At 39.4% G+C, this 12,455-nt stretch overlaps 1 protein-coding gene across 1 annotated transcript; it reads right to left on the reverse strand.

Moving 5' to 3' along the window:
• Positions 1 to 1,479: 1,479 nt before the first annotated feature.
• On the reverse strand, positions 1,480 to 11,891 carry SLC35A5 (solute carrier family 35, member A5). The gene is made up of 6 exons (XM_009329642.1): positions 11,762 to 11,891; positions 10,917 to 11,015; positions 9,087 to 9,220; positions 5,847 to 5,914; positions 3,717 to 4,512; positions 1,480 to 2,561 (listed from the first exon to the last, which is right to left on the reverse strand). Exons 1-6 carry the CDS (start codon positions 11,889 to 11,891, stop codon positions 2,493 to 2,495), a joined length of 1,296 nt encoding a protein of 431 aa, XP_009327917.1. The 3' UTR covers positions 1,480 to 2,492.
• Positions 11,892 to 12,455: the final 564 nt, after the last annotated feature.

Genomic DNA, 12,455 nt, shown 5'->3' on the forward strand with positions numbered 1-12,455 from the left:
GGTGAAATTTCTAGAGGGAAAAATCATTAAGCAGGACAAGAGTTGAAAGCAAGAACTAAGCGCACTTTATAAAATCTGCAGATCAGCCATTTCCATATCTCATTTCTCTTAAGGCAGATATTTCAGGCAGGAAGGTCAAACATACGGTTTTTAAGACATTCATCTTTGGTTTGATGCTCTGTCGTTAGAGGTATGAGGCCAATTTCTATGTTCTGACTTAACACAAGGCAAAGCTCTCTGGAAAAGTTCATGTAAAAAGCTACTGCTCATGTAAATGCAAAGCAATCTAAAGCTAACAGTACTTTCACTCAAACCTGCTAGAGTTGGTAGCTATGACTGAAAAAGACAATGAACTCAGGCAGGCATATATTGCAAAGCTGTATGTAATGGAAAAAAATGAAAATGTCTTATTGCAACTAAGTCTTTAACAGTTTGAGCATATTTTTTTTTTGCGTTGAAGTTTCATTTCCCAAAACAGGACATCATAAACCAATGAAAACCGTGTTTCTGGAATTTACATTGAAAGATGCTTTCTTATTCATTCTACACAGATGCAAACAACTAGGATTCCTTTTGTTGAAACGGCCTACTACAGATGCACAATGAGATCAGCTGTAAAAAATTTTTCAGCCACAACAGTAATTTCACTTTGTACAGTTATTCTTAATATATGCTAGAAAAAGTTAATACTCCCGGAAAAAAAGTAAGAAATGAGAATAATAATTTTAGTTTTATAGTTTGTAACTTGACAGTCATTGGCCACATATGGAAACAGGCTGCCCCTCTTGATGGATCAATGACAGGAGGTATGTTAATTAATACAGCAATAAGCCATCAATACAGTATGCGTAAGTAGGATGTTATACACCGAGCCTGGAAACAGGATGGCAGAGGGGAACAAAGGCAGGACTGTCTTCAGTCCACAGAGAACTGCATCACTAACTGATTACTATACACTGTGGTATGAGGCTTTGACACTGAGCTCATTGCTTATCTCAAGAATTCTTTTGACAGTATCTTTCAACTATGAAAGATGCTTTTTTGAAGGGAAGAAATTATAAACCAACATCTTTTCCACTGTTCTGAGAGGAGAGGCTTTAGGAACATACCAAGAATCTCTTATCTGCATCCCTATTCCCTCCCCCCTTTTAAAATTCTCTGAATTATTTGGAACCTATTTTTCATCTCCCTCAAAATACCATCCAGCAGACATCTCAACAGGGATTCTGAGATCACTATGCCTGGCACTCTACAGAATGACTTCTCTCTCTACAAAACAAATGCAAGACCTTATCAGTCTGACAGGGTGGAGCAACACCAAATGATACTACCACCTGCACCCTCTTGCTCAGTGGTCCAGATGCTGAAGGGCATCACTGCAGCTGCATAATATTTGTTTTCAGATAGTGGCCTCAGTGCAAACTAAGCCTCTACACATAGCCTTTCTAAACGCAAAAAAGACTCTATGATGCATTCATACTGTATAACACACTTTTGTTTTATTCAAGCTCTTTCAAAGTTAGGCCACATAAGTTGCATGTAAAATTCACTATCTGCTACAAAGGCATTCCAGATTTCCATTTCCCCAGACACTGGGAGGCAGGCACACAACAGTCTCACACTGAAAATGTGAGGAGAACTAGTGGCTGAAGTCAGTGAAATCTATTCTGCTCAGTCACATCACAGAAAATCAGAAAGAAAGGACTCCACAGGAGTCAGTACAGAGTTACACATGTAAAAACAGGAATGAAGACAGAATTAAGACCATTCAAACTCAAATCACACTCTAGAGATCTGCCTGTTTGAAGGATCAACATATCCTTAACCCAAATTATTTGATTTATTATACATTCTCAAGTGAAAGTTTGATGAGGTTGGCTCAGAGCGACTCTATTACTCAGCTAGGGATATGTCAATCCAAATTGCCAAAATACAATAAAACAGTCAATATGCCCCATTACTTATGAGGTTATTAGTAACATCTTAAGTCCTGAAAAGAAAACTTTTACTGGAGCATTTGTACATTGGAAGATGCAGCAAAAATGTTAATCAACGCTCATATCACTTCTGCAAGATGGAGAACAGTTTTCTCTCTGCTTTGCTAACAAAGGAATTCATACAGGAAGCTGCAGTGACTCGGGACAGTCAACCAAAGCAGTGAAAGACAATACGGTTAGAGTCCAGGACTGCCTTCCACAATGCAGCACGTCACCCAGACCACTGAGTCCAGGGTCCAAGCCTCTTCTTGTTTGCATCAGTTACAAATTTTGTTTCTTTCAGCAGATTTTGTACTCCTGATTTACATGGATAGGAAGAGGCAATACCACTCTCCATATATAGGGCTTGAACGTTTTCCTTATCCACCTCGGACATCTAGCCCCAAAATAGTCCCAATTGCTCTGCAAGTGGGGAAAAATTACCCTTCTCTATGTTAATAAAACATTAACATTCTCTCGCTATGAGTAATAGTGCTCCTCTGAACCAGCCTCGTGCTAGAGGGAATCTTCATCCGTATCGATGTCACTGCTTGGTTTATTCAGTCTCTCAAATTCTTCTCCATCCTACAGGAACCAGAAGCAGAAGAGAACAATGTGAGCAAAAGTTATCTTGTTATTAATACAACAACAAAAAAAAAAAAGAGTAAAGTTCATTTTGAAGGCATCACTTATATAGAAATCAAGACCCTTTAATTTAAATCTCTTACCAGTGTGTTATAATCTTGCTCTAGGATATACATGCTCATAAAAAACATCCCCTGTATCTTTAACACTTTTTAGTGACTCCCTCCCTAAAACAGCTTGTAGCCCATTCCTTCATCAGGAAGCCTGCTCACATAGTGCTATTTGTTTTTACCACAGCTGCTCAACTGCTAAAATAGATAATGCCTGGTATACCAAAAATATACGACTTTGCGTTATTTATGCTTGTTAAACAACAACCTAAAAAGGCACCATGTGGAATTTCTGGAAAACATCTCTCCCAAGTTTAACGTTTCTTAGAATTAAATGGAGACAGCACTCTCTGCTGGTTGCAACACGTATTACAGAACACATCTGTACACAGAAAGTACACAGACATTAACCCTTCCCCCTTAAGGATTGACTGCTCAGCTCAACTGAATGACCTATCTAAGAGCAAGCCCTCCCTGCCATGTTCTATTTAACTAGATTACTATTCAAATTAGGGCAAAAAACACAAACGGTCCTGGGGGAAATGTTTCATAAGAAAAAAACATGTTAAAACTCTGTATTTATGCATTACCTTTTTGTCTTCAGGTGTTAAGGTAGAAAGAATCTTAGCATCAAATACATTAACTTCTTCATGATGTGGGCTCAGCTACACAGATTTATCAGTTCTACTTAAGTACAATTATTTCCCAGGCATCAATTCCAATTTCTGGATGCCCAGGGCCAGTAAAATATTTCGGTTAGAAAGGTTTCAAGAGAGGATTTGTACAAAGCGAAGGGTGCTCACAGGACTGTCTATTGTCACAGCAGGAAAGCAATGCTTACCTAGGCTTCATGAATTGAAAAAGTGGAATATGCAAGGCAATACCCAATCAATTTAAAAGATTTTAAGAAATACTGAGAAGTTTTAGTGTTTGAGTTGAGGGATGAGTCCGGTCACGAGCAAAATGAATCTTCCAAACGCTCCATAGCATAAATGGAGGTGAAACAAAAAAGAAACCAGAAGAGACAAGTACTGAAAAGCCTTACCCCACTTGATCTCTCCCATGCATCTCCTTTGACAAGTTTGCTCCTTTCCCGCAGAGTGGCATATTCCAGGCCTCTTGGTTTACTGGCATTATAGATGAATATGGAGAGAAGCACTACAGGAGCTTCTAAAAAGAACTCTAGAGAAGGCCTGAAGTCAAAGATGACGAAAGAGGCGGTGGTGATGATGACAGTGGTGATCTGAGCAGTCATAACATGGAACATATTGTCTCTGAACTTCAAGATGAAGGCTACAGACAGCCCCAGGAAAGCTGTGACAAATATGAGAGCCACCGAGAAGATGTTGTGCCCATAAAAGAAGCCACAATTCCCTATCTGCCTCCGGTCCTTAGCCCGCAGCCCCAGCATAAGCCCATTGAACAGCACCCCAAAGGCATAGAGCTTGCTGTTCTGCATGAAAATGCTTTCAGCAAGCTGATCCCCATCTTTCAAGATCTTTTCATTGTAGATGTTAGCCAAGGCAGAAATGAAACACTGCACTAGAATAAGCAGATGGCCCAGGCTGAGGCGGAGAGGTTTCAATGCTCCTGCCATGGTACTGGTGACATTCCACTGGAAGCTGGGAAGGAAACTTGGTGCTTCGCAGTTGCCCTTTTCCAGGCATGCTTCCTCAGGTCCGGCATAGAGAAGGCAGTGGTTAGATGGACTAAAAAACATACTGTGATGGAATCCGTGTGCAGCCAAGCTTTGCTGATGGCCTCCAGTTCCTAGAGTCAGGGCAACGATGGACAGGAATAAAATCACCAGAGACGCCCATTGCACCCAAGAGAATTTTCGCCTAGGAGTAGACAAAAAAAAGCCACCAACTTTAGAAACACAGTGGCACAAATTAAATGACAGGAGAACAAGCTCTATAAAACACATAAAAGACATCACGCCACAGATAAGGAGACAGATGCAAAGAAAAATCTTGGCTTTTCAGAATTGACAGTAAAATGCCAAAACACGGCATGCTTTTCTATGGCAAGGGGGGCCCAGTCTGGTGACCACAGAAATACAAAATGGAGTATTCTGTAGAGATAATTTAAGGCAAGTCTTTCAAGATCATGTTAGTTCTAGATACTGACTGTCTGACAACTTAAAAGCAACTGTTGTCTCCATGGGAACACAGGTCTGATGGATAAAAAGAAATCAAATACATTCAAATAGTTACCCTCTTTCTTTGGTAAACTTTCACTACATTTCATTTTTCCCCCCATGATTTTGTGCCCTTTTCTAGTATTTTATGATGGTAAATCATATACATCTATGACCGTAATTTATAAGACTGTTAGAACTATTTATACTATTTTTTCATTCAAGCAAAGCCTGTTTACCTTGGGGAAAATCAGAAATCTGGAAGATTAAGTAAACTGTGACATCACAAGAGACATAAAACTAAGCAACTGAGAAAAAGCATTTCAAGCCAAACTACCAGACACTCTTTTGTTATATTAACACCTGAGAAAAGGCATCTTTTCTCCACATTCAACACAAGTGACTTTTTGAGTAGAGCGTGAAGTTAATATCCATTTCCCTGTCAGTCTTTTCTGAATCTAAATCACACCATAAAAAGCACAAATCAGGCGAAGTGGAACACATAGGTCAGAGAGCTTGGCTTTGTCACATGAATAATGAAGAAGGGATATATAATTACTTTTTAAAACATACTATGCAACTGACCAGAAACACATCAGGGCTGGCACAATATTACTGAAGACACCTCTATCTTTCACTCTTACATATCTCATCCCCTCCTGTTAGATTACATTTATGTTCAATTAAGAATTACAACAGACTGGAAAGAAGTACTGCTAATCATGAAATATGAGATTTAACGTACAAATGAAAGTACCCAAAACTTGATTCTGACCATCCAACAGCTATATAATCATGATTTCAGTTGTTTTCTATTACAGTTGACCAAATGCGTAGAGATATGTAGGTACTCCTAAGAAGCTATTATTTCCTACACCTTCAGATGTAGAAAACAAAGCCATCTCTCCAAGTTGGTATAGCCACAAGAAAACAGAATTACTGTTCCCATCCGACAAAGAGAAAGAATGTAGCTTAATTCCTTCATCAAGGCTGGGAAGATATAAAATTTCACTTACTTTAGTAAATACTACTTACTTTAGCACTATCCTGAAGAGAAGAGCTGTTGTTATAATGACGAAATTTGAGAAGAGTACAGCCATTGCCTAGAAAGAGAAGAAGGGGAACAAAGTTATACTCCAGACATAGTGTGGACATCAAAAGCCCACTGACTTCAAGTGTTCACCTTTCTGCAAGGTGCCAGAGTGAAAAGCATCATCCTGGTACTGAACTTTTCTTCCTTACCCAAGTGGTTGAACAACACACCCCTAAAATTACATTCAAGTCCCATTTCAAAATCTCAAGCAAACCACAGAGCCTAAGTTCCACTGTAGTGGGCACAGCTGTACAGAAAAAGACGTGAGGAAACCAATCCAGCAGAAAACTTACTTAACAGAAAAGAAAACGGTTTAGTTTTCTGTCAGATCAGTTCCCCAGCCAGGCTGACCAGTCAGCTGCAAAAACAGCTCTCGGCGCAAAGGAAGAAGTTGCTCCAAAATGAAAGTAAGAAAAGAATAGGGGAAGGCGAGGCTGCTTCTGGCTACAGTGCCAGCCTGCAGCGTTCAGGAAGTCTCAGACTTGGACAAGGCACTTGCAGAAAATAAACTTCTTGCACATCAAGTGTGTTCGCTGTATCATTTATCAAAGGTAAGGAGGTGCTCGGCTTGAATTTTCAAGACTGCAGCTGTACTAAAAAAATTCGCCTATTTCAAAGTACAACTGAAGACAACTCTAAAGCTCCTGTCTAATTTGGGACTAGCTGTATAATAATGACAGTACCCGAATCCACGGCCATGATCCCAAGCTGCAAACTCCTGGTGGCGAGGATTGTCTTTTTGGTCTCTGTATTAGACACTCTGTACTGGGACACTGGACCAAGCAGAGGCTCTTTAGGCACTGCAGTTACCATTAAAGATCAGAATTTGCCAGCACCAGTGGGGAAAAAAGGTTCTTTTTGGGTGGTGGGGGTGTTTCTCAAATTGTGTTTTATTCAGGACTGCCCTGTGTTGTCAGTAAACGTACAAAAACCTAGGCATCTGAACTCTTTCCTCCAAATCAGCCTTAGAGTGCGATCACTTTTTTAGACAATTTTACACAAAAATATATATGGATTCAGAAGTGCATAACACAGACTTTATCTTGAACTTTCTCATCTGCATTTCCACATTCCCAATTCTGCAATAGCAGAGCCTTCTTCATTTACCAGAGGAAAAGCACAGGCCCTTTTCCCATTACCTTAGTTCTACTCTATTCCAACATACTATCTGCTGAATAATAAATCTCATGGAACAGCACAACACAGGGTCTTCAAGTAAGCTGAAGACTGACACGAGACATCCACTTCAGAAACCACAGCTTAATTTTCTGCTTTGCAAGATTACAACTCAATAAATATTCATGTTAGGTGAACACTGTGGAAGGAGAAAAATATTGAATAAAAATGAACAAGTGAATCTGGAACTAGCAGAAACCACTTTGAAAAAAGAGGCTTCATGCAGAATGTACAAATGTTCCATGTATACTCTGATTTTCTTTCACAGCCAAAGCTCCCCATCCAACATCTCTGGTAACATAATATGTTCAAAATCTACAGCAGGATAGTTACAAGGAATTAATTCTGTGTTGCTTTGTTCTCTGAGGCCTCAAGGCACCTCTGTCCTAGATGAGGAGGAATAAGAAAAAAATTTACCAAAGATGACCATACCACTAACTTACATGTCACAAACAAAATTTCTAAAAAATAAAGTCTTATCACTAGAAATGTTAGCTACTAAAGAGTATCCATAGTTACAGCAGAAGCTTCAAGCAAAAAAATCTCACCAAAGCACATCTATACTTCAAGCAACTGCTCACCCAGGTATTACTTAGTCCCAAACCTACTTAGTTTTTAAAGTCACATGAAACCAAGTTCAGTCAGGTACAGCCGCCTTCTTTCAAGCATCTTGCCTCTACCTTTTCACTTTCACGGTCTCGTACACTGTCAAGGTATTCTATCTTACAGGTATTTAGTTATCTTTTTAATACTTATTTACCATGATAATGTTACAATTTCAGCTAAGCCTCATAAAATATATCTGGTTAAAAGGTATAAGACACTAAGAGTTCTAAAAAAGAGGAATCTTGGAGCACACGTTCTGAGGGGAGAGAGACAAGGTGTGTGGGTGTGTGTAAAATATAAAAGCTGTGCATTGTACAAAAGATGACCTTAACTGAGCCAAATCAAATTGCTTAAGAAAGCAATGGTGTTTATGTAACCTTCTAAACATCAGGCTTTGCTATTGCAAACTTTACAGCTGAATTTCCTTCCTAACATAAAAAAACCAAACCAAACCAAAACCCCAAAAAACCCACACAACAAACCACAGAACCAAACACCTGTGCATATTATTTTGAGATATCCAACTGAATTTAATTAGATTCTTCCAGCCAGGTCCTATTCTAGACTCTGGTCTGTCTCTGACAGAAATGTACACCTGAAAGGACAATATTTTGAAGAGAAATTCTGAAAGAGAAGGAACAGAAACATTTATACTTATTCTTTTAATGTCAAATGGGTTGTTGTGTTTTATAGCAAACACTAACCATCTGTTTCCTTCTAACTTCAAACATAGATTCTGAACCAAAAGTATCCTAGCACGAAAATAAAAGAAAGCACAAAAACTGTACTATTTCCTGAGCATATGTAGATTCATCCAAAAGGCTGAATGTAGCTAGAAGAAAGTACCAATTAAATTTTGTGCTTAAACCTAACTAGTAAACAAATGCAAAAATTAAGAGTCAAACAGTTTTCTTCCTCCCCTCCTCAGTTCCTACTACACTTAGGAATCCCTTTGCGGGATTACATTTACTCACTTTTCTTTGGAGCCAGTGAGGAAAGAAAAGAAGTCATCCTGTGACGTCACGTACATAAAGCGGTAGAAGCTACACAGAAAAGTGCAGCTCAAATACTAGCAAGATGAGCAAATGCGTTGAAAGAGAAACACAGAGTTGAAGAAACCAAAGGAGGGAAAGCACCGAAAACCTGCTAGTACTTAAGCAATTCAGCCTACTTCTAAATCACTTCAGACGGAGGAAATACAGAGAGACTCCCCTCTACTGAGAGCTGTACCACACTGACCAGCGGGCAAGAGAATGGGAAGGTCTGGCTGGTCAGGTAACCGATCATTCTTTTACCTGCAAATCTTGCCTTGCCAGTGTTACAACTGTAGAGAGCCTAAGGGCAATGTTACCTGTCACTAAGACATCAGAAGATAGCTTATTCAGTATATGTATACTTACTGGCTGGAGGTAGGACAGTACGTAGAAGACAATCAAGTTATCCAAAAAGTAAAGAAAGGCAGGAATTGACCATTTCATGGAATTACAAAAATTCTTCCAGGAAAGACATTCAAAGGGATGATCCAAACAACCCTCTGAAAGGAAAAGATATCGGTAAGAAGGACATCCTTCTTATTATCAAAAGCCCATTCCCTTATAACAGAATAGGTACCACTGTTCTGTTTTCAAGCACACTGTTGGACTGAAAAAACTAAGGTACCATAGCCCTCTGGCAACATAGAAGACAGATTCAGGGCAGAACACACAGCTAAAGCAGCAATCCTGCGTCTATGGGCATTCATCTCCTTGCTTCAGCAGAGAAAACATCAAGGAACCTTTTACCACCATCAGAGTATTTGTCCACCGGGAGCAAAAATTCAATTATCAACCATTCTTTGAGGGCCAAAAAGCACCCCAAAGTCCCCACACAATAGCGACATCATTACTGGGTATGATTTTCTTACGATTATCGATCAAACCTAGAAATGAAACAATGACACAGAGAGCGGATCTGTTCATATAGCACCCAAAGGGCAGCCAGTAATATCAGAAATACAAAATAAACCAGAACTCAGTATCTGTAGCACACAGCACATGATCTAGGTAAAAAAAGAACATACAGGAAGAAGGAAGAAAGAAAGGACAAGGCACAAAGAATGACATTTACTTAGGCATTCAGAACACACACTTTAGGAGGAAGACTGTGATAAACCTTAGACTACTCTAGAGTTGGTGACAGAAGCACTTTGTTAGCACAGATTTAAGACTACACAACGTTATCTAATCCTCTTCCGAACCACCGACAGATTGGTCGGTGTCTGAGTTCAGCAAAACTCAGACATCTGGAAGAAAAAAAAAAAAGGAAAAAAAGAAGAAAAAAAGAAAACCAAAAAATGTGTAATCAGCAGTAGCCAAAGATGGCAAACACTGACTGCATATATTTACTGTCTTAGGTGTATCTGTACTAAATGGTGGAAGTAAAAATTTCATCAGCTTGCCAGAGCCATGACTGTTAGATGGAGAAGTGGAGAAAACCAGCAGTTCAATTTAACATGAGTCTCCAGTGTCTAACACCCTCTTCCAATTTAAATGGCTGTTCTCTACCATTCTGAAATGCTATGAAGTTAACCTCCCATCCTTTTTACATCAGGACAGAAAAGCCAAGAAAGAAAAAATAGCCTGCAATACAAAACCAGTAGCTAGTGAAGCCTGACACCGCTTTTTCTGAACAGCAGCTCCAAGATTTGTCTTCACAACAAAGCTACCTTGAATTATAACACTGATACGTTGCTTCTGACTCAAATACCACTACACACACACAAAAGCCTCTTCAGTGGAAGGTGGTGGTGCTTTCATTTAAAAGTGGTCAGAACCACAGAACATAAAGGTCAATCCTTGAGTTAGTGCAATTTATAAGCTGCTGTTCAGTCATGACTTCACAGTGAGGTGACTCCTATTATCCTAGCACAATGCTGCGTTAAAATTCTGAAAATGTTAGACTGTGTGTTCATTACACTTTCTAATTCAACTTACCTGTCCCCATTTCAGCTACCATACACACAACTCAAGAACACCGGAATTGACAGCATGAAGCAGAGTTATAAAAGTAAAGTTTAGTTGTAATTCTGCACGGAGGACACAATTCCAGTGAACCTTACTAGCAGAACCTACTCCGTACTACTACATGTGAATCTATCATTCAAAAAAAACCAACAACAACAAAAGAGATTTGAAGTACAGCAAATCCTAGAAAGTCAACACATTTTAGTTATTTTAAACATAGGTACTTACCTTTTTTCTTAACCCATAGCGCCAATACCACACACAGGACCAGTTTTACTACTTCAGAACATATGTTCACTGTTGTAGGAAGGTAATCATATTTGTTCTCTGTGGGATTCAGCAAATCATAGAGAGTACACAATCAGATTCTGTCTCCTGCGTTCATAATTAGAGCAAGAAACTATTTTAACTGCTCCAGTCGGAATTTTAGCTACTTTCCATAAATGCAGAAGGTTATGTCAGCACTTTCATTATAAATATTCCAATATTTATGATATACAACCTCCTGAACAGTCTACTTTCTGGGCTGAAATCTTTCCTCATTTGGTCCCAGTTTACAGCAGAACTTTTTGGAAGAACTCAAGAACATCACTGTTTTTAAAAAAAAATGTAAAAATGGGAATGTTTTCCCCTCACAAAAAACAGCTTCCAGGACGACACAACCTTCTTCTAGAACTGCATCTTTCCTTTATTAGTATATTTTGCTAATACTTGGCGAAAGGAGAAGCAGTAATACTAGCCAGCTACAGCATGCCCACTACGATACCACTTTTCTCCCAAGCCTGTTGTGAGACAAATATTTCAGTCAAGACGTGCCATTGATAGTGCTTACACAACACTTCAGTCTTTGACAATTAGCTATAAAATAATTCACTGCCTCATCTTATCACTTTAGATTAGACCAGTGACTATATAGAAATTTTCCAGAACAGAAGTACATGTCACTATTTATATCATAGAATGTTTGTGCTGAGAACTCCGCAGGTGGAGAACTAGGATTTTGGCTATCCATTTTAACCCAAACATCAACTCTTTCTTATTTGAGGTACATTATGTTTGTTGCCCAACAGCACCTTCATTGGCAGAATACTTCATCAGGAGGATTCGACTTGAGCCCAACGCAATATACACTCCTCCAAGCAGAAAGGTGTAGATGGTTGCCTTGGAGCAAAACACAGATTGACTGCAGCACTTGGTCTTCATTCTGCTGTCTTGCTGCCGATGCCCTTTGGACGAAAAGATGAAAATACACTATAAATAGTACTTCCAGAAACTGGTTAGACAAGGTGAAATGTGTGTATTTTACCACTTTGTGTTATCTTATGCAAATATGCTTATATCACAAGCCATCATCTCATTCTGTAGTTATCTTTTTCTTTTTTATTTAAAAAAAATAAAATTGAGAGAAGGATATGCTATGAGGACCAGCAAACAGGGATGAACAATGTATACACAGTCATTCAGAAGGTGGCACAAAGAGGCCAGTTTGTCCTAACAGTGGATCTATGGAATACTGATTAACTAAAAGGATTTAAAAAATTACATGCTTATTTTTCTTTAATATTTTTTTAAAGCGTTCTTGCTCCTAATTCCAGCAAGGGAAAGTTTTACAGCTGCGGAGCGAGAGCAACATCGCCGAGCCGACCTGCGGCTTACTCAGCACCGGCTTGTGCCCAGGAGGCAGGGGAGGAACGCGGACTGCCGGAGGCAGAGCCCCACCCGTACCCGCGTTCTCCCTCTCCAGCGCTGCCGTTACTCCGCCGACCC

Source organism: Pygoscelis adeliae, unplaced genomic scaffold (assembly GCF_000699105.1).
Source record: "Pygoscelis adeliae isolate BGI_AS28 unplaced genomic scaffold, ASM69910v1 Scaffold120, whole genome shotgun sequence".
NCBI classification, from domain to species: domain Eukaryota; kingdom Metazoa; phylum Chordata; class Aves; order Sphenisciformes; family Spheniscidae; genus Pygoscelis; species Pygoscelis adeliae.